The sequence below is a fragment of the Diabrotica virgifera genome, chromosome 5 (assembly GCF_917563875.1).
Source record: "Diabrotica virgifera virgifera chromosome 5, PGI_DIABVI_V3a".
Lineage (NCBI taxonomy): Eukaryota > Metazoa > Arthropoda > Insecta > Coleoptera > Chrysomelidae > Diabrotica > Diabrotica virgifera.
The window spans coordinates 54,861,219-54,885,621 of record NC_065447.1 but is presented as its reverse complement, the minus strand read 5'-3'; the positions used below and the strand labels follow the sequence as shown (position 1 = coordinate 54,885,621).

The window sequence follows — 24,403 nt, the reverse complement described above, 5'->3', positions numbered from 1 at the left end:
TGTAGATAAATCTAGTTCTGCACTTCATGAAGCAGATGCTAAGCTTAAAGATGCAGGACACAATATTCAAAGCGCATTTGAGAATACTACGAAAAGTGCAAACGACTTTGCTAACCAAAAGAAACAAGAAATTCAGGTTAGTTTCTAATTTCTCGTTTATATTCAGTTTTTAGATTTTATAGTGTAAGGACTTTGTAATTGACTTTTGGAATAAGAAAAACGAATATTTTTTCGACAGAAGAAGCAATTCTACAAGAAATGGACATACAAAATCAGCACAATGTTCATTTCTGGAATCACGTATATCCTAATAGTAAATAATTGCATCACATATTAGTTATCATCAAATATCATGTATAGCTCCGAGTGGAGCAAATATCTAGAAAATTTTTCTGTGCTAGAAATGCATAAAGGCTGTCAGTGGATGTTGAGGCTACCAATCTCACGCACCACCGTTGGACCTTGCTTGCTATATAGCTTCGTCCATTTTTTCTTGTCCTTACTATGTGCTTTGCTTCATTATGTTGACTTATTTTCGTTTCGATTCTATAATTCTTTGTTAGTGTATGTTTTTGTGTCCTTTTTCTTTTTTTTTTTAGCCTTGTATGTATGACCAATCCATAGCCATTTATGTGTTCTAATTGTAATTTGTTATATTTTCTTATTCAGGTAACCTCTACAGTTCTTTATTTATAATTTTATTTGGACAGAATATTCTAGAGTTTCTTGTTAGGTTTCAAGTTTCTGCTTCATACAGTTAAACTGTATGAAGCACAAGCAATCAGTTTTTCTTATAAGCGACGTAGTTTTGTTTTTGCTGACTGTTACTGAGGGTTTTGCAAACTAAGTTTTTCGCAAGTCTTATTTTCTTATGTAGCACAAATATACTTCTTTTATTTTTTGTTTCGTGTAAATATCTGTATTTTGCAGAGGAAAAAAATCAGTAACACAACATGCAAGTGGATTATTCAGTGGATCACATATACGTAGAAGGTGCCATAAATCTGAGGGTAACTAAGGGGTGCCCTCAAAGAGGTGTATTGTCACCGTCATAATGGAACATAGTTGTCGATGATATGACTCATGGGCTAAGAGCCCAAAGAATCTGGGTCCAGGGTTTCGCAGACGATATAGTAATAGTAACTAGGGGAAAATGTTCCAGTACTGTTGCGGATCAGATGCAATATTTCTTTCCTTACATAGTGAATTGGTGTCTAAAATAGAACCTCTCTGTGAATCCTTCCAAGTCTAAATTACTGACTTCACTAATAAGTGGAAGCTTACCGGACTGACTGAGCTTAAATTATTTGGTTAGGAACCAGAAAAAACCAATGAAGTATCTATGGGTATCACTGGATTCCAAACTCAATTGGAGTAGTCTTATTCATAATATAACCAACAGGGCTACGCGATTTTTCTGGAACTGCAGAGTTGTAGGTAAAACCTGGTGGTTGAAATCAAAGGTAATCTTCACTGAGAAGATTATCACAATTATACCATCTAGGTAACAAAAAGTCCCAAATATGAATGGACTTAATATGGTTCGTGATACCTCAAATCTGCCCATGGTACTTTATCAGGAGTCTTTGGGCAGACATGTAATTATAATAAATGCAGGGTCATGAGAGAGTGCATGGGAATGGACGAGCAGATTTGATGGCTTTGATGGATTTGAAGGCTCGAGAGAAACCTTTGTTGGCCCAAAACTATTCTGTGGAATCACTTCAGATGTTACAAAAAAACGAGTTTCAAAAGTAGCTGATAAGGATTCATAAAAAAATGGAGAGCTACTCAAGAACAAATCCAGACTAAGAAAATAACCAAGAATATTGATAAAAAAACTGTCGGACAATTTGATGAAACGCAATAAACAAAAGATCAAAACGGCCACTGAAATAGTGACTGGACATTGTCGTTTAAGAAAACACCTATACAAACTAGGTAAAGTGAATGAACCATGGTGCAGAATGGAAGAAATGAAGAACACACTGCCATGCACATCCTATGCCATTGCAATTTACTAAATGATATGAGGCAGCAATTGATCGACTGGTCAACTGAGGATTGAACCAGATTAGATCCTAAAACTACCAATAAGGAAACTGTTGGCATTCGTTCAGGCCACAGGACTTATTAAGGTACGTATCCATACGTTGATGCTCCGTGCTCCGTGTAGCAGCTCCACATAGTCGATACGTTGGTGCTCTCCTCTCGGCGCTGACCCTCTTCGATTCAACCGGTTTGCCCAACCATATGTAGGGGAGCGCATGCCGTATCTATTTGAGCAGCTACACAGAGCATCCAACGTATGGATACGTACCTTTAAAGTTGAATGATAAAAAACAAGGTATGGTACAAAGGTTTTACGACCTCATGCCAGGAATTAATGAGTCTCGTCTGAACTAAGAACAAGAAGAGAATATGTATGGTGTTGTCATTTGTATTTTTGTTAGTTAGTATTTTTGTTTTCTGTCGTTTAGAGTTATAGTATGATACAATTGATCCAAAAGATGGCATAACCCAGAGATCCAAAGTGAAAGTTATCCTCCAACACCAAATTGTTCTATGTGGTCCACATATTGTTCAGAAAAAAGTCACACCATTTAGAGCGTCGGGTTTGGGGGGAGAGGGGGGAGAAATCGGTAAATTCGCAATGTTTTACGTTTTTCGCCAATATTTCGAAAAATATGCGGTTTAGCATGAACAACCTTCTAAACAAAAATGTTCTACATTAAATTTGAAATAAAAAAGGCCCAATGCATAATCCTTCTAAAATGAACAGTTCCAAAGTTACCGAGGTAGTATAGTATAATTAGTCCAAAAAAGTCCTAACCCAGACATCCAAAGTAAAAGTTTTCCTCCAACACCAAATTTATATGGTCCACATATTGTTCAGTAAAAGGTAACACCATTTTGAGCGTCCGGTTTGGGGGGATATGGGGGAGAAGTCGGTAAATAAGTAGTCTTTTTACGTTTTTCGTCAATATTTCTAAAACTATGCTTTATCGTAAACAAGTTTCTATACAGAAATGTTCTACATAAAATTTAAAACAAAAAAGGTCTTAAACATAATTGTTATAAAATCAACGGTTCCAGAGTTACGGAGGGTGAAAAGTGGAGGTTTTCGATACTTTTTATATCTTTTGGGCAATTGATGATGATTTTGGGTGGTGAGGTTGACGTTTCTTCAATGGCTTGTCACTACCATCGGCCACTGAAATAGCAAATTTTATTTATAAAACACAATCCTGTTAAAGAAAATTTCTTTCATCAGTAATAATATTATAAATTGGCCAAAGAAATATAAAAAGTATCGAAAACCTCCACTTTTCACCCTCCATAACTCTGGAACCGTTGATTTAAAAAAAATATGTATAGCACCTTTTTTGTTTTAAATTTTATGTAGAACACTTTTGTATAGAACATTGTTTACGCTAAAGCATGGTTTTAGAAATATTGACGAAAAAAATAAAAAACTACTAATTTACCAACTTCTCCCCCCCCCCCCTAAACCGGACGCTCAAAATGGTGTGACTTTTTTCTGAACATTATGTGGACCATATAGAACAATTTGGTGTTGGAGGATAACTTTCACTTTGGATGTCTGGGTCTGGGTCTAGTTATATATATATATATATATATATATATATATATATATATATATATATATATATATATATATATATATATATATATATATATATATAATCATATCCCTTCTACCATACAATGGTGTAGGGTTGCAACATTAATCTACCAAATTAACATATCTAGTTTTACATAGGTACTTACAAATATACAAATTACACTTTTACATCTAATTCTACATTTCTAAAATTAATATCATTAATTCTATAAAAGTATCAGTTATCTATATACAAATTTTTTCCACTCTTTTCTGTCTTGTGCTATCGCTTTGGCATCTGTCCAGTTTGATCTTTTCTTTTGCAGAATGGCTCCTATTGCTTTATCCCATGTTTGTCTGGGTCTTCCTCTCTTCCTATTTTTTGATATTTTTGCTTCCCATACTCTTCGAACTGGTCTAGTTTCTTTCATTCGTTGTAGATGTCCCCACCAACATAATTGTCTTTGCTCTATATACTCCAATGTGGATGGTATTTTTAACTCTCTTCTTATGTCTACATTCCGTAGTCGGTCTAATTTAGTGACGCCTTTTACTCTTCTCAGGAACTTCATTTCCATGGCTTGGATCTTGCTTTTTTGTCGGTTTGTTAAGACCCAAGATTCGCTGCCGAAGGTTAGTACTGGTCTATAGATTGATTTGAACACTTTTATTTTTGTTTCTCTTGAAATTTCTTTTCTACTGATAAATTTTTTATTCATTGTATGGTACAGCTTTATTGTTTTGTCTATTCTATTGTTTACTTCAGCATCTTGAGTGCCTGCCTGGTCAATTATTACACCTAAATAAGAGAAAGTTTTCACTTGTTCAATTTGTGTTCCTTCAATTTCTATTCTTAGCTCCTGTCTCTCTTCACCGATCTGTAGTACTTTGGTCTTGCTTTTGTTTATTACCATTTCATTTTCGATGAATACTCTGTTCCATATTTCAATGTTGTGTTGTAAATCTTTTTCACTTCTTGCAATTAACACCAAGTCGTCTGCAAACACTCCTTCTGATATTTCTACTCTACGAAGATATTTGTGTCCAACATTTAATTTTCTGCTTTCTATTGTGCATCTTTTAATTATTTGGTCCATAAACAATATAAACAGCGTTGGGCTAAGAGCTCCGCCTTGTCTTAGTCCTCCTGTTACTGTGAAAGTGTTTGATCTATTGTTGTTACTAATCACCGAGTTCACATTCTGACTATCTGGGTCTAGTTATACCATACTATTAGTCCTGTTGTTTTTGATATGTGGAATATAAGCGAAATTAGTGACAACGAGTCTGCATCCTTTACTCTAAAACAAATTCCGTTTGTCCATATCAAATGGTCCATTAGTAAGTAGCGACATGTAAACGATTACAAAGGTATGTATCTATACGTGGGTGCTCCGTGCTCGGTGTAGCTGCTCAAATGGATACGGTATGCGCTCCCCTACATATAAACCGCAAAACCGGTTGAATCGAAGAGGGTGGGCGCCGAGCGGCGAGCACGAACGTATCCACTATGTGGAGCTGCTATACCGAGCACGAAGCACCCCTGTGTGGATACGTACCTTTAGGTATGTACCACATTGGTTTCGGTTGAAAAAAAACATACATTACGTTTATAGGTGAACAAAGCGTAACCCCTATGTCGACAGCCTTACGAAAATAGATTTAAACTGTAGGAATGAACCTAATGTACAGTTGATTCCCTGAATCTTTACCCGTGCGTCATCATTTAAAGCATACGAAGTAAGTCGATGATAAGTCGGAAATTGAAATTTACTAAACGCAACAGCAAGTCACTTACTGTCACTTCATTTAAAGCATACGAAATAAGTCGATGATAAGTCGGAAATTGAAATTTACTAAACGCAACAGCAAGTCACTTACTGTCACTTTCTGTTGTGTTTAGTAAATTTCAATTTCCGACTTATCATCGACTTATTTCGTATGCTTTAAATGATGACGCATGGGTACAGATTCAGGGAATCAACTGTACTAATAGACAAATACTAATATCTATTATAATTGTATAAAAATAGCAAAGTTTGTATCTAGGCCTTTTCGTCTTCCTCGTATTACGAGAGATGTCGCTGTTTTGCGGGTCTAGGACGTTTCACCGCCGCCAATTTATCGCCGGCCGATTCATCGCCAGTCAGTTAATCGCTAACTGATTTATTTCCGAATTTCCAACCAATTTTCGACAGTTACATTTATTATTTATTTTTGATATTAATATTAATTAGGAATTCTAGGAAATGACCTAACCTAACCTAACACTACATAAATTTGAACATATTATTTCTACAAAAGCTATCCATTTAACACTACAAATTTAGTACTATTTAGTATACAATTAAGGGCAGTGATACTCAACCTGCGGCCCGCGGGCCGCATGCGACCCTCTAGGGCCCTCTAACTAAAGGGCCCTGTGATCAAATTATTTGTCAAATTTCACGTGTTTTTCAAATTATTTGATAGTGTGCCGATGTGTTTAGGCGTGTTTGGGCGTGAGGCAGACAATTTAATGACTTTAATTTTAAATTACATATATTAAAATTTTTAAGAACTCTGAATAAAAATCAAGGTATTATTAACTTTTAATAATAAATTATTAAAGTTAATGAACAAATATACTCATTTTAAAAATAATCAATACTTATTCCCTACATTGCAACGACCCATTTAGTAATCACAAGAAAAATTCAGGTCCGGATTAACAAAAAAAAAATTAAAATAATTGTGACCTTGAAACAGTACCCTGTATATTAAAATTTTCAAAATTCGTCTGCACATTTGAAAAGAGCACAAAAAGCTAAGTTTAGTTGCTCGCTTCAATTTTTTGCGCAGATAATTTAATGACATTAATTTTGAAATTATATCGAAATTTTTCTTTTGAACGTTCGAGTTCTTAAAAATTTCGACATAATTTCAAAATTAAAATCATTTAATTGTCTGCGCAAAAAATGGAAGCTCCATTAAAACTCTTTTCAAATCTGCAAACTCGTTTTGAAAATTTCAATATACAGGATGTTGATTCAAGGTCACAATGGATTTAAAATTTTGTTTACTGCGGACCTGGATTTTTCTTGTGATTAGTAGTTGGGTGATTTGGGTTCTAAATGTGACATATGTGTACCAAATATCAAAAAAATATGTTCTATGGTGGTTCTAAAGTTATGGGCAAAATCGATAAAACACCCTGTAACTCGGTTATAAAGTCGGTGGAGCAGTAAATTTAGTATGTCTAGAACCGCCTCATTTACCTCTATTCACCATTCAAGTATTTCCTTTTCCCAATGAAACACCCTGTACACTACTTCATCTTGATTGCGGCCCGCAAGCTGTGGCAATAGCTACTATGTGGCCCAGGAAAGAAAAAGGTTGAGTATCGCTGATTTAGGGGAAGTAGAAATAGAACAGTAAATATTATATATTTTATCTGTTTAATTGACATAAGTTTTGAACTGAATTTAACGTCGTGTTGAGTTATCTGCCATAATACAAAATCAACTGACTAACTGGAGATGAAACGGATGGCGATGAAACGTACGGCGATGAAATGGACTGGCGATGAATCGGTGGCGTCGAAACGGCAGGATGAACCGGCGGCAATGAAATGTCCCATTCCGCTGTTTTGCGTCTCAAAAAGTGGAAACATTGCATCGCGATGTTTTCCCTTAAATAGGCAGGATTGTTGATATTTGTTTCAGAGTTGTGACTGCATAGCTTCACTGAGGATGCATAGATGCTGAAATAACTATATGGAGATGGTGGTCCAACTCTGAATCAATAAAAACAAAAACTGCCTTTATCTTTTCCATCTTTACTCAGATTTGAGTACCTGAAAGTGTCTTTCGGTCCTTTTCCTAGACGAAAAGAAGGTAAATACGTGGCCAAAGTGTCCTTTATTTGCTTTCTTCTATGTTCGTCGTCTCTTGTGCTTATATATTGTAAAAGCCGGAGATACAGGATGCAGCCAGAAAGCAGTTTCTTAACGAAAAGTCTTGGATTTAAAATATTGTTAATTATTTTTATTTCAATTATTCTAATTGTATAAAAGTAGCAAACTTTGTATCTAGAAATTTTCGTCTTCCTCGTATTACGAGAGATGTCGTTGTTTTGTGTCTCAAAATGTGGAAACATTGCATCGCGATGTTTTCCCTTAAATAGGCAGGATTGTTGATATTTGTTTCAGAGTTGTGACTGCATAGCTTCACTGAGGATGCATAGATGCTGAAATAGCTATATGGAGATGGTGGTCCAACTCTGAATCAAATAAAAACAAAAACTGCCTTTATCTTTAATATATTATATTAGTTTGATCTCTATTAAAACTAAATTATTCTTTTGTAGGGTGGACTCCAACAATTTGGTCAGAGCATAGACAACAAACTAGCAGAGACGGGGAAATTGTTCCAGAATAAGATGCAGGACTCAGCTAATTTCTTAGATAATACACGACACGATTTGAAGCAAGAAGCCGAAGAAAGTAATAAAAGAATGCACGCGGATTTGGACGATGCGGCAGATGCTGCTAAAAATATATTTGGAAAGGGATTATTCTCTAAAAAATAAAGGTAATAAAAAACAATCATCATCATCATAAATTAGCTTATCATTGTCCAGTGCTGGACGTAGGCCTCCCGTAAATTTTTCACATATTTCTGTCTTGAGCTTCTTGCATCCAATTTGTGGTGATGAGCTTTATATCATCCCTCTTTCTAGTCGGTGGTCGTACTTTGCTTCGATATGTCTCTTGTCTTGGTCGCCATTCCAGAATCTTTCTGGTCCACCTATCATCCGTCGGTCTGACAACATGTCCGGCCCAAGTCTATTTAGACATGTACTCTGGGCTAATTAGCAAAATACAAGGAAAAGTTATTTACCAGCAATTTTATTGCTGGAATCGCATCTTATGACTGTATATATTAATAATATAGGTATGCAAAATCCGCAGACAGTGTGCTACTTTTTTTATGCAAAATCTTTTTTTTACTTTTTTTTAACAAAATTCCGCCCGAAAATCGTGTTTTTTCAATTTTTGCTCTATAACTCCAAAGATTTTAACTTTACACCTAAAACATTCAAATAAAAATTCACCGCAATTAAATTCTGCATAGAGACGTGTTTTTCCCGATTTACTTCGACGAAAAATTTCCCCTGAAAATGCGGGTTTTTCCGACAAAATCATTAATTTTCAACTAAAATTTTAGATAAGTAATTGTTTATCAATAATTAAATAACTTGATAATATAAAAGCTTTTTCGTATAGATTATAATTCCAGAATCCGATGGAAATTAAATGAACAGTTTAGCAGCAATTTAACTGTTAATTAAAATTTTACGGTCGCTATAATAACCACAATAATTATGATACATGAGAATAACTACGATTTTTGTATAAAAAGACACTGTACCTATCTAATGTACTTTACAGAATTGAAATTTGACTATTTAAGCGGCCTCAGGAATATTTTAAAATTATAAACAATTTTTTGGCTTATAAACAAATAGAATATCTCTGGAAATATTAAATTAAATTAAATCATGAAAACTGCATTGGAAAAAAGCGACAGGACGCTTCTCTTAAAAGAAAAACCTTTTAATTGTGATGAGTGGTTCCTGAGATACAACCGGTCGAAGTTGACCGGCATTTACGGCAAATATTTAAACAATAGGATCATAATTTTCGAACCATCACCTTTTTATTTCGGTCCTCTTTCTTCACACCAATTTTCATATCTTTAAAATACTCACAACATATATTATTATAATAAAAACTATCGACATTACGGGTGAAAATTGCCAAAAATAGCAAAATATGTTATAATAAATAAATAAATTTATTATAACCAACAAAAGCAACTTCGACATTTAATAATGCGTTAGTTAGATGGCTCTACTCGAGTTACTTGGGAACAAAAAAAAGAATGAAGAAAATTGCTCTATGGGAAGCCGAGAAAATGCATTTTTTAACATATACCGATTTTGAACTTTGAGATTACATTTTCTCCAACCTAATTTTTTTGATTGGAATTTTGCTATTTTTGGCAATTTTCACTCGTAATATCGATAGTTTTTATTATAATAATATATGTTATGAGTATTTTAAAGATATGAAAATTGGTGTGGCGAAAGAGGACTGAAATAAAAAGGTGATGGTTCGAAAATTATGATCCTATTGTTTATATCTTTGCCGTAAATGCCAATATCTCAGGAACCACCCATTACAATTAAACGGTTTTTCTTTTAAAAGAAGCGTCCTTCCCATTTTTTCCAATACCGTTTTCATGATATAACTTAATTTAATATTTCCCGAGATATTCTATTTGTTTATAAGCCAAAAAATTGTGTATAATTTTAAAATATTCCTGAGGCCGCTTAAATAGTCCAATTTCAATTCTGTAAACTATATTAGATAGGTACAGTGTCTTTTTATACTAAAACATAGTTATTCTTATGTACCTATCGTAATTATTGTGGTTATTATAGCGACCGTAAATTTTTTTAATTTTTTTAATTAACAATTCAATTGTTGATAAACTGTTCAATTTCCATCGGCTTCTGGAATTATAATCTATACGAAAAGAGCTTTGATATTACCAAGTTATTTAATTATTGATAAACAATTACTTATCTAAAATTTTAGTTGAAAATTAAAAGATTTTGTTGGAAAAACCCGTATTTTCCGGGGAAAATTTTTGTCGAAGTAAATCGGAAAAAACACGTCTCTATGCAGAATTGAATTACGGTGAATTTTTATTTGGATGTTTTTATGTAAAGTTAAAATCTTTGGAGTTATATGAAATTAAAGTATTAAATTATTAAATTATTAAAGTATTAAATGAAAGTATTAAATTATTTAGGAGTTAAATTGAAAAACACGATTTTCGGGCGCCATTTTGTTTATAAAAAAGTAGCACACCATCTGCGGACTTTGCATACCTATATTATTAATATATACAATCATAAGACTCGATTCCAGCAATAAAATTGCTGGTAAATGACTTTTCCCAAAAATAGCCTATTCTCCTATAATCTGCCCAGACTAATGGGTAATCTTTCAACTGCATCCGTGACTCATGTTCTTTTTCTTATTTCTATATTTGGCACTTTATCTCTGATGGTAGTACCCAACGTTGATCTTTCCATAGCGTGTTGTATAACTCTTATTTCATTTATTGTTCCTTTTGTCAGAGTTGCTCATCTTCATTCTCAACCAATTAAGATGGCTTTTTTGAGATGGCTTCAGGTAATTTTTTTTATTTTATGAAAACATATATTTATAATTTTTCCAGATTTTTCCACAATCCCCCTTCAAGAAAACCCGAAAAATCGGTTTTTTATGAGTTGGGAATTTTCTCTATTTTACAGACTTCAAAATAGGTCAAATTGAGTTTTTTTTTATAGAATATATAATTATAATTTGAAGTTCTTAATTGATTCTTTTAGGACATTCAAAAATTTGGCGAAACTCCTTTAAACACCAAAAAAGCATATTTTTCAAGGTTTTTAAGGGTTCTTGCTAGTTTTGCGAGCTTTTATGTGAAATAAAATGCTGAGTCATATTTTTTAAACACATAAAACGTAAAAAATTGATAACATTGATTCAGGTGATATCGATCTCCAAAAATATGATTACGCTTAAATTTTATTTTCTGTTTTAGATATTCTTCAGGGAAAATCAAGTGAGAGATGTGTTATGGTCAATTAAAAATAGGTCCAAGATGTTATATTTGTTGTTAATTTTATAAGATGTTTGTGTTAGTATACGCTACATTATTTATTTTTTACACAGCTTACAATTTGCTTCCCGAGTAAACAAAACAGGTTGCAAGCAAAATGGCCTTTGTGAATCAGGTCATCGATCGATTATGGCCCTAAAAAGAATATCTAGTATTGCTAAAATGTAAGAAAAAAAATCCAGAAATGTATAAATAGTTTTAAATAATAATTACTTACGGGGATATAGCACTAATTTTATCAAATAAGTTTAGTCTGTTTAAACAACTTCATGTAACAAGAGGCCATTTGGTTAAATGCTAGAGCTTTATCGCATTCTTATTAATAATAAAAAAACTGCTATCCAGCATATCCCATAGAGAAAGTTATTGCTATATTTACATTACAGCTTTTAAATAAAAAAAACACAGATCTATGTACCTACAGCTTATATTTTTTATAAAAACCTTAATATCACAATATTGTCAATGTCTATATCAAACAGTCTGAATAATGGTAGAGTGTCATCTTTGGTATCAACCAGTCTAATCTACCTTTTCTTTTATATAGTTTGTACACTCCGACCAAAATAGGAATAGACGTCAGCTGCGCGTAAACCGGAGAAGGGATGCAGAATTTATTCGAGGCTTAAATTACAGAGTTGCCCCGGTTATTACAAAAATATTAACTGATTTCTTTTAAAACGTTGTTTACATGAATCATTGCTTATAAAGAGTGGCATGTAATTATTTAAAATTTGCAAATTTTAAATGGTTGTTTAATGTTCGGTTACTATAAATTATTTCAATTTTATTGGTTTAAACGATTAGCCAGATGATGTGAATCAAGATTGTTTATGATATTCAAAACAGAAGAGTTGTATGTTTGAAGAAGATATGTAGGTATATGACTGGTTGGTAAACCGTTGGTGATACCTGCGAATTAAAAGTATTACTGGTTTCTGGTCGGTGCTACGAATAAGTCTGATTCATACTAGCAGCTTTAGCATTATAGAAAAAATTTGAATGAAAAATAAACGAAAGCTAGCGATTATGTGGGATTAGGTAGGTTAGACATCAAATAGAACAACTCAACTTATATTAAAAGTTTCCAGCATTTTTCGTTGCGAAATATTACCTATTGTATTACAGTTCTTTAGTACTGAATTTTTCCAGAATATGAAAGAAAAATTGGAATTCAATTATAGGGGGCAATACCCACACTTTCAGTACATAGTTCCTACAGAAATCTGTATAAAATACTGAAAGAAAATAAGTATTGTCGGTTAATGCCACTCTCACTGCACCATTGTTATAGAGGACCTACCAATTTCAGATAACAGCTAGCTCTCAAGCTTGAAGTAGTAGGGGGATTTCATTATACAGTCTTCCTAGATAAAAGGACTAAATAAAAAATGTAGATATATAACATTTTCCAAATGTGCATTATTATAACACCTTCTTGTTGACAGCCTCCTACCTATTTAAAAAACGAACTGTTTTAAGTATTTTTATATGTGATTAGTATTTATGCAAGATTGCTATTTTGCTATGCATAATTTTTAATGTAACTTTAAAATGTTTTGTAATATTTTATATATTGTAATTATGTCATAAAAATGTACCAATTGCTTGCAAAATATAAACTATGTGTAAACAACGTGTACATATTTATTTTATTGAAATTTAGCATGAAAAATCGAAAAGCTCCTGGGAAAGATGGAATAGCTAATGAACTTTTAAAATACGGAGGAGATAGACTTCACTAATATCCTTATAAGTAAAATAATAAATACAGGAAGAATTCCAGAAGAATGGAGAACCACTCAAATGATAGCGTTATTTAAGAAAGGTGATAGGGCAGACCCCAGTAACTAAAGAGGGATAGATTTACTGAGCACTATACTGAAACTCACAACAAAAATACTTATGGAGAAAATAATGGCTTCCATAAATAAATCTGATGAACAACAAGAATTTAGAAGTGGAAGATCATGTAACGATGCAGTTTTTGTGATAAGGCAAATAGCGGAGAAATCATTAGAATATAACAAACCAGCCTTTTTCTGATTCATAGACCTAGAGAACGCGTTTGATACAATCCAATTAAAAGATGTGATACACCTACTATATGACAAAAATTTACCACTGGATATCATAAAACTGAAAGAAAACATATATGTAAGAAATAAAATAGAAATGAAAGTCAATGGAATAATAACAGAACCCATAGAAACAAACACAGGAATCAGGCAAGGAGATTCACTAAGCCCTCTACTGTTTAACATTATGTTGGATGCAATAATAAAACAAGTGAAGAAAAAAAGAGGGTACAAAATGGGCAATAGAGAGATAAAAATACTCTTACGCCGATGACACCGTGTTAGTAGCAGAGTGGGAAGACGACCTACAAAGATTACTGCACGAATTCAACACTAACGCAAAAGAAATGAATATGAAAATAGAAAATATTAGCCCAAAAAACAAAAAGCTTAGTAATTGCCAAAGAACCAATAAGATGCAAATTGGAGTTAGACAATCAAATTATACAACATTTGTTGTAATTACTTAAGTAATGACTTTCAAATATCTGGGAATTAATCTATCAGCCGACAACAATATCGAAGAGGTAAAAGACCAAATAAGCCAGTAGAACGGCCGGATGCCTAAACGACACAGTTTGGAAAAACAAACACCTAAGATTGGAAACAAAGGACCGAATATACAGGGTGTCCCGAAAGGATTGGTCATAAATTATACCACACATTCTGGAATAGTTCGATTGAACTTAACTTACCTTAGTACAAATATGCTCATAAAAAAAGTTACAGCCCTTTGAAGTCACAAAATGAAAATCGATTTTTTTCAATATATCGAAAACTATTAAAGATTTTTTATTGAAAATGGACATGTATCATTCTTATCGCAGGATCATCTTAAAACAAAATTATAGCGAGATTTGTCCTCCCCATAAAAATTTTATGGAGGTTTTGATACCTTAAACCCTCCCCCCCCCCAAACTTTTGTGTACGTTCCAATTAATTCATTATTGTGGTACCATTAGTTAAACCTGACGTTAATACTTTTTTGCCTCTTAGTATTTTTTCGATAAGCGAGTTTTTATCGAGATGCGGCTTCTTTTTTAATATATTTACATAAACATTTTATGGGAGTCGATATTACCAGTCTGCTTATCTGTAGTTAAATATAAATACAAAAATAAAAATCCAGTTTTTGTGGTGAAACAAATTAAACGATTGTTAATGGGACCCAAAAAACGAAAATGGATTCCGCTTCGACGGCGATAAATCAGAATATTCTGCAATCTAACGAACCGATGCAATGTGACGCAATGGGTTCTAACCAGCAGCCAGTGGCGTACGCTCCAAAATACCAAATTTGCACTGATCAACAATTACAAGGTAATATGCAAATTTCTCAACCATTAAACACATCTTACTCTCAACCCTTACAGCAACCCCAATATACTAACCAACCTTCCACCTCATTAAATCAAACCGAATGGAAAACAGTCGAAAACTCCAACAAAAGGCATCGAACTAGTCCAGACAAAAGAATAGTAAAGCAAACAAAAATAAACGATTACTGGCTGAACTCGCCGACTACCACTTCTAACAGATTCGAGGCACTAAATAGCGAGTCAAAAGATGATGAAATAAATGACAATGAAAGCACAAGTGAAAAAGAGAAAATAACCAAACCGCCTCCAATATTTATTAAGGGGGTTAAACACATACCCCCACTTATCGAATTACTAAACAAAATTGCTGAAAATAATTACGAATTAAAAGTTCTTAGCTCCGATCAAGTTAAACTTCAGCCAAAATTGCTGACTACTTTGGTACAATAACAAAAGCCCTATCGGAAAAAAAGACAGAGTTTCATACTTATCAAATAAAAAACGAGCGCAGTTTCAGGGTTGTTCTTAAGAACATGCATTACTCGATGGACAAAAATCTTATAAAAAAGGAAATAGAAGAGAAAGGCCACACTGTTAGAAACATTTGGAACATCAAACACCCTAAAACTAAAGATCAGCTATCACTATTTTTCGTCGACCTGGAACCTTCTGATAATAATAGAAATATATATGACATCGAGTTTCTATTAAACCATAAGATTAAAATTGAACCACCGTACCAAAACAGAGAGATACCACAATGCTCTCGATGTCAACGATATGGACATACCAAGTCATACTGCCACCTTAGACCACGATGTGTAAAGTGCACTGGGGATCATGCAACAGAGCAATGCACTAATAGAGAAAGAAGTGGCAACGTCAAGTGTGTACTCTGCGAGGGAGACCACCCAGCAAACTACAAAGGTTGCAGGGTATACAAGGAGCTACAAACGAAAAAATTCCCAAAGATTAGACCAAGGCCTAGCATGCCAATTAATCATGCACAACATGTCCAAGCAGGAGTTACCTACGCCCAAATCGTTAATAACTCACAACAAATTACGAATAGTAATACAAATCAAACAGAAGTAACTACTACCAATACTCCCGCCTCAAATGACATGGCTGAACTAAAGATTATGTTAAAAGTCCTGATGGAACAAATGGGTACACTGTTAAATCTTCTCACCACCGTCGTCACTAAATTAACAAGATGATCAAATTCTTCAAAATAGCTATTTGGAATGCCAACGGGCTAACAAATCATGCTCAAGAGGTTAAAGCTTTTATACTAATACACAACATCGACATAATGTTAATATCTGAAACACACTTTACAAATAGAAGCTATCTGAGAATTCCCAACTATGCAATATATAACACCAAACATCCAGATGGCACTGCACATGGAGGAACTGCAATCATAATTAAGTCATCGATAAAACACCACGAGTTAAATAAGTTTAAAAGAGACTATATACAAGCAACAAGTATTAGCGTAGAAGACTGGAACGGTCCCTTAACAGTAACTGCAGTATATAGTCCACCACGACATACTATAGCCAAAAATCAATACCAAGAATTCTTCAACACACTTGGAAACAGGTTTCTAGCAGGCGGCGATTATAACGCAAAACACACTCACTGGGGATCCAGGCTAATAACCCCGAAAGGTAGGCAATTATACATGACAATGGAAACCAACAACCTTAAATACATATCTACTGGCGAACCCACATATTGACCCACAGACACAAACAAAATTCCAGATTTGGTTGATTTCTGTGTGACGAAAGGAATACCACTTGGATCCCAGACAGCACAATCTTGTTTCGATCTTTCATCCGACCACTCTCCTGTCTTGGTCATGATATCCACGAATATCCTCGAAACAGAACGTCCACCATATCTAAGTAGTAAATATACCAATTGGATTAAATTCCGGGCTATCCTTGATGAGAGATTGGATCTAAACATCCCACTAAAATCGGATGGCGAAATTGACGAAGCAGTAAATCAATTAAGTAAGATAATTCAGGAAGCTGGCTGGCAGTCAACGTCTACACAACCAAGAACAATCATACACAAAGATTTACCCAACGAAATAAAAGAAAAAATTGCAGAAAAAAGAAGACTAAGAAAAGTATGGCAAAGAACCCACGCACCCCAGGATAAAAATAGATTAAACCAAGCTACAGCGCGACTAAAAACTTTGTTAAACAACAATAAAAACAACGACCTAAAACGATATCTACAAAATCTATCTGCCACGGAAACCTCCGAATACTCGCTATGGAAGACAATAACACGAAAGATTAACAGACCACAACTCTCTAATCCGCCTATCCGGGCCAGTAACGGACGATGGGCTAAAAGTAACAACGAAAAAGCCACAGTCTTTGCCAAATACCTGGAGGAAGTGTTCCAACCACATGCCCAAAACAACAACTCTGATGCAGAAGATAATATTCAATTGTATTTAGAATATCCATACCAACTAGAAGCACCGTTGGAAAAATTCACAGCCAAACAAGTTTTCAATAGTAATACCACTAGTGATTCAATTTTCGCGATAAGTCTGTCGATTTACTTCTAAACGAAACTGAGTTGCTTGAAAACACCACGAGTCCGTAGGACGAGTGGTGTTTTCTTTAAGCAACTCAGTTGAGTTTAGAAATAAAAGACAGACTTATAAGATAAATTAAATCACGAGTGGTATTTTATTAGACTATTTCACGAACAAAGTGATAGGTCAAAAATTCAGTAGAATGAGAGGAAGGAATTTAATGATAATACATTTTTTTATCTAGGTAACCCAAATCTACCCATTTTTTGAATAATTCACAATTAGTCATAATCATGAAATATTTATTATAACTATAAATAATTTGTTATAATTATTTTTTACCTATAACAATAAATAGTTGAAGGCCAAGTCTTTTAGAATGAATGCTAGTCTTTCGTTGTTATTTTCTGCATCTAATTTGTAGTTGCGATTCACACAGAACATCATAAATTGTCTCCATATATAAGATTTAGATTTTCTTGTGTTACTCGGTATATTTTCTTCAATGTTTTGGTTTATAACTTCGTTTGAAGTACCACCGAAACGACTGATTTTGACGTATACAGCTACAATAATTTTTTTGGCAAACGTCAAACTTTGCTTTGCGATCGGTATCCATGGTTACGTCGTTGAAAACACGAAGCTGATAGACCAATCAGAATTGAAAGACAGTTGGTGTTTTCGCGATAACACAAGCTGTCTTTGGTTTGGTCAGATTATGTGAAAATTTTAAGGTGAGTGAAATAGTCAACAATATCCAAACAGATATGAATCCGAAAAAGTCCCCAGGGTTCGACTTAATCACTGCAAGAATTTTACAAGAACTTCCCAAGAAAGGAGTGCAATATTTGACACAGATTTTTAACGCAATCTTAAGAACTGGTTACTATCCCCTTTTGTGGAAAGTGGCACAAATCATCTTAATACCCAAACCAGGCAAGCCTGTAGAAGAAGTTAAGTCCTATAGACCTATCAGTCTACTTTCAGTGATGTCAAAGGTTTTTGAAAAACTCTTACAAGACAGATTACAGCCAATCCTCGTGGAAAAGCAGCTAATACCCAACCACCAGTTTGGATTTAGACAACAACATGCTACCACCGAGCAAATTCATCGAGTCTGCAATTCCATAAACAAAGCCTTAGAAGAGAAACAATACTGCTCTGCAGCCTTTTGATAAAGTCTGGCACACTGGCCTGCTATACAAAATAAGAAAAGTCCTTCCTCTCAACTTCTTTCTAATCCTCAAGTCCTATCTCTCCGACCGCCATTTCCTTGTAAAAGTTAAAGATCAGTGCACTAACTTATATCCAATCAAAGCTGGAGTACCTCAGGGTAGTGTCCTTGGACCAGTTCTCTACCTACTCTACACAGCAGATCTTCCTACAAGCCAAAACATCATCACAGCCACATATGCAGATGACACAGCAATCATTGCAGCTCACTCAAACCCGTACATCGCCTCGCAACTGCTCCAGACAATTCTCGACAGAATAAATATCTGGTTACAAACATGGCGAATTAAAGTAAACGAAAGCAAGTCAGTACATATAACGTTCACTAATCGAAAAGATACGTGCCCAACCGTCTCATTAAATAATCAAGTACTACAACAAAAGCATGATGTAAAATACCTAGGTATGCACTTGGACCGCAGATTAACGTGGAAGAAACACATATTCACGAAAAGAAAACAGTTGGGTCTGAAACTCAATAAAATGTACTGGCTGATAGGAAAAAGGTCACAACTGAGTTTGTACAATAAAATTTTAGTATACAAGGCAGTGATTAAGCCAATATGGAGCTATGGTATCCAACTGTGGGGATCTGCGTCGAGATCCAATATCGACATCCTGGAGAGATTCCAATCGAAAACCTTGCGCATTATCACAAATGCACCGTGGTACATGCCCAATGAACACATCAATCGTGATCTCCAAATGAAGACTGCCAAAGAAGAAATTGCCAGTTACGCCCAAAAATACAACATCCGACTACAAAACCACCCCAACAGGCTACCGAAGAACCTAATGAGACCCCAAGTAAACAGAAGACTAAAGCGCCACACTCCAAGCGATCTACGAACAATATTTTAAATTTTAAATTTTCAAAAATATTTTGTTTATTAGAGTTTTATTTATTAGTCACAAATAATTTTGTTAAGTACTAAAATTATGATTTCATAGGTTATTGTCACTGGACAGTCTCCTGCAAGTCTCTTTTAATTGTTAAACAATTTACTTATTGTAATCATTATTACAGATTGTAAATAAATGGGATGTTAAAAAAAAATTATTGTGGTACCATTAGTTAAACCTGACGTTTTTAATACTTTTTTGCCTCTTAGTATTTTTTCGATAAGCGAGTTTTTATCGAGATGCGGCTTCTTTTTTAATATATTTACATAAACATTTTATGGGAGTTTTGTTCCTTTAAACCCTCCAAATGTTTGTGTACGTTCCAATTAAACTATTATTGTGGTACCATTAGTTAAACACAGTGTTTTTAAAACTTTTTTGCCTACTAGCCTTTTTTGATAAGTCACCTTTTATTTAGATGTGGCTTCTTTTTCAAAATATACCTAAAAATGTAAATTATAAATACATTTTCAGATTATTAACAGGTCTCTATAATCCTACTTAACCATGTACAAATATGTGGTGGATTCGATAAAATATTCAAAATATCTCGATAAAAACTGGCTTATCGAAAAAGTCCTAAGACGCAAAAATGTTTTAAAAACAGTGTGTTTAACTAATGGTGCCACACTAATAATTAAATTGGAACGTACACAAAAGTTTGGGGGGGTTTAAGGGAACAAAACCCCATAAAATTTTTATGGGGTATACAAATTTCACTTTAATTATAATTTAAGATGCTACTACCATAAGAATGCCACATGTCCATTTTCAGTGAAAAATCTCTAAGAGTTTTCGATATATGAAAAAAAATTGATTTTCATTTTGTAACTTCAAAGGGCTGAACATTTTTTGTGTGCACTATTGTATATAGGTAAGTGAGGTTCAGTCAACCTATTTTTGACCCCAGAATCTGTGGTATAATTTATAACCAATCTTTTCGGGACACCCTGTATACGTCAGTTATTAGGACAGTTATGACTTACACGGCCGAAACAAGACCAGATACAAGTAAAACACGAAGACATCTGGAAACCAACGAAATGAAGATCTGGAAAAGGACTACAGGATAGGGTAAGAAGTGAGGAAATCAGACGCATATGTGGGGTAGACAATATAAATACCTGGGTAAAGAACAGAAAAGAAGAGTGGAATGAGCACATAAGCAGAATGTCTGAATCAAGGATAGTAAGAATAGCCAGGGACAAGTCACCGTTAGGCAGGAGAGGTATAGCACGCCCAAGGAAAAGATGGAATGACAACTTAGGGGCAGAATGAAAGGCACCGTTGAAGAAAAACAGGCAGTACAGTAAAACCTCGATATAACGGACTAATTGGGGGGACGGGATGTCCGTTAAAGGCGAAAGTCCGTTATATAAAAATATGTTTAAAATCCATCAAATTTTTTAAATATGTACTGTATTTATACACAGTGTACAAATTTGTAAGTTAAAAAAGGAATCAAGTTTGGTTTGCTACTTTTTACTTTTCTACTTCATCTAAAAACTTTCTGCAATATACTCGTTTGGTTATCTAAATTATTCAGTGATCCATGGGTTACATAAACGATGCATTTTTTGGCAAAAACATACAATTAAAGTTGCCGTCTTCTAAATAATGTCGAATATTTTCAAGAGGGTAAGCATAGGATTGTCTAAAACCAATTTACATTTCACCTCTTTCGGCGGTATTTTCAGTTTCTTCTCTTGAAATTTTCTCACTGCAGGTACAAATGACGAATATGAGAAATGTCCGGATTTTTTCTTTACTAAAAAAAAATGGAAAATACTAGGCCCAACGGTGGGAAATTTCATTCTGCGCAGCACCTTAAGTCTAAAGTATGTTAAAACATAGGTGTATATGTATTTTAAACTGGCAGAGGTTTTCGATGTTAGTTGCATATTGTAGCGAAACAGCTGTACTTTTTATTGTGCCTTATGCATTTCGCATATATGTACAATGTAGAGGTAGCAACACCGTCAAATTCAAATTTTACATTTTCTACAACCCCTTGGACTACCCCTGTCCGGATTTGGCCTTAATAAATTATGGTAACCCTAACTATAGGGCTCCTCCACATCCCCTACCCTATTCAAAATATTCCTGGAAAAACTCTGAAACCATGGAAAAGAAGTGCGAAGGAATGGTTATACAAGAAGTAAGAAACGAATATCTATGTAGGTAGGTACCCTAAGTTTTGCTGACGACGAAATAGTGATCTCGCACAAGACGAAGATGGCCTCAGTTTGATGATGAGAAAACAGGAATATACAAAGAATCGGATGGAAATAAACCTAAAGAAAACTGAATGCGTAACAACGAAGAATACAGAAACAAAACAGGGGGAAATAGACGAAGATAAACAAATCAAAGGAACAGACAAGTACATGTATCTAGGTTTCATAATATCAAACAAAGGAATAACGGAAGAAGGTATACAAAATAGACTAGGACAAACAAGAGACTGCATGCGAAAATTGAGCCCGTGAGATAAAAACATCAGCATAACAACAAAAAGAATATATAACACCAGTGCCTGGCGTCATGATACCATGACAAGAAATATCCTCACTTATCGGTGTGAAAATTGGACAATAAAAAAGGAAACCAAAACAAAATAAGAGCAACAGAGATGGAATTTCTAAGAAGAAATTGCAGAGTAACAAGAAGATATAGAATAAATAACATAGATATTAAGAAAAGAATGGAAATGAACTCATATAAAATAGACTACATCCAACAGAAGAGATTAACCTCGTAAGGACATACATGTCAGAAGAGCAGACCAAAATCGTTGGATAAATAGAACGACGGAGTGGACACCGATAGGATGAAGGAGGGGAGGCAGGCTCCGAATATTTTCAGAGATGAAGTGGATTAAGCAATTGAAAGAAGAAATCTGCATTAAGGGGACTGGCAAATCACATAGAACTGGAGAAAACGGTTGAGTAAAGGAATACAGTGAAAACTTTGGAAATCCTTAGTAAATGTATGAAAAAGGTAGTGGTTACAGAACAATAAGTCTTATCTCTTCACTTGTTGAATCTTTTTTTTATCATACATCGGGGCTTATACCAAACCTCAAAAAAAAACAAATATCATAATTTAATTTTATTAAAGTTCTGGAAACAAGAAATGATCTATTCAGTATGATCACAGTGCTATTCCAAAGATGTAGAGATGTGAACTGTAATCTATAATGTATATACCTGCTTCGTTAACTATCAAAAGAATTTTTTTTTCAAAGTTTTCCGTTTATATAACTCGTTTTTGTGGCGTGATTTTCCTTATCTCTTTAGTTTTCCCTCTATTTTAAACTTGTGTTGAAAGAATATTTTAATATCATTTTCTAATCAAAACCAGTTATTACCAAATTATTCTTAGTTCTTTCATTGTCTAATTTCTCTGCTGTAGAACTTTTATTTCTTGGTTAATTTCTGACTTCTCCCTTCCTAGTTCATTTATTTCTTTACTATATCTCCCTTCTTCCTCCGTAAGCTTCTATGGATCGCTCCATCATAACACTGATTTTGTTGTGATTGTCAACTAGTGCAGATGGATTTTTTTAAATATACCGGTTTTACTTTTTTTAAACATTTTAAAAAATAATCTTATGCTATTATAGTTTCCATTTTCTCGCATTTTTCATTGAACCATTTGTCATTTTTCGCTTGTAAGTAATTGTACTTTGTAAATACTGATATACTAGACATAAAGCTCATATTAAAGGGAAATAAAATATTTTATAACTATTGTGGGTAAGTAAGGTAAGTAACTGTATCCCGAATGAAGTACGTGCCTCCTAGTGGCGGGATACGGGCAACAATACATTGGCTTATAGGGCAGTCCTTACAGTAGGGATCCTGGCCTATACAGAAAAATGCAGGCGGGTGTGGGGTAATACTGCACTTTGGTTGCATTGGTGGTGTATTGGCTAAACGTGCAGGACAGGGCAGGGTATGGTGCTGATAGAAAAGGCATTCAGGCATCAAATATCCAAAAATCTTTTCAGGCCATAATAATGAAAAGACCTTCTCCAAACGAAATAAAAACTTATACTGAAATGATGGCATCTCCTGAGGTAAAATGTTCCGGAAGTAAAATGAGCCTCCATTCGGATCTCCGGGTGAGGACTATCTCAGGGGGAACACCATTACAGGTTAGAAAAATCAGGATAGGGTCTTGGAATCTTGGTAGTCTTACAGGTAAGAGTCTGGAGTTAGTGGATGCGCTCAAACGAAGAAGAGTTCAAATTGCTTGTATTCAAGAAACTAGGTGGAAAGGACAAAGGGAGAAAGAACTAGGTGATGGATATAAATTGTGGTATGTAGGGAGTAGTAACACTAGAAATGGAGTTGGTATAATTGCTGATAGTGAAATGAAAGATAACGTAGTAGAAGTTGTAAGAACGAGTGATAGAATGATGTCAGTGAAATTTGTAATTGATAAAGAGGTATTGAATGTTGTGTGTGTGTATGCTCCTCAAACAGGTCTGGGTGAGAATGAAAGAAGAGCTTTCTATGATCAATTGGGAGACATACTGAGTGATATTCCAGCGGAGGAGAAAGTTATAATAGGAGGTGATTTCAATGCACATGTGGGCCAAGCCAAGACAGGATATGAAACAATACATGGGGGATTAGGCTTTGGAACTAGAAATGAAGCTGGAGATGACATGCTAGAATTAGCAACAGCATTGGATATGGCGATTGTTAACACATTCTTTAAAAAGAGAGAAACTCAACTTATTACCTACAAAAGTGGACAACATCAATCCCAAATAGACTACTTCATGATAAGGAAAGAAGACATACGTGAATGCAAGGACTGCAAGGTAATAGTTAGTGAGACAGTAAGCCAACAACATAAGCTGCTTGTTCTGGACATCGAAGTAAAAAGCGAAACTAAACAAAAATATCGGAGAGGACCACAAAAAA

General features: G+C 34.4%; 1 protein-coding gene across 5 annotated transcripts in view; it reads left to right on the top strand.

Moving 5' to 3' along the window:
• LOC114339196 (perilipin-4) overlaps positions 1-13,006 on the top strand; it is an 82,952-nt gene extending 69,946 nt beyond the window's left edge. For all 5 annotated transcript variants that reach the window (XM_050652534.1, XM_050652535.1, XM_050652536.1 and 2 more), the window contains 3 exons: positions 6-136; positions 7,973-8,196; positions 11,287-13,006. In XM_050652534.1, coding sequence (XP_050508491.1) covers positions 6-136; positions 7,973-8,194 — 353 coding nt within the window. In that variant the 3' untranslated portion in view covers positions 8,195-8,196; positions 11,287-13,006. The remainder of the gene's footprint in view (positions 1-5; positions 137-7,972; positions 8,197-11,286) is intronic.
• The last annotated feature ends 11,397 nt before the right edge of the window (positions 13,007-24,403 follow it).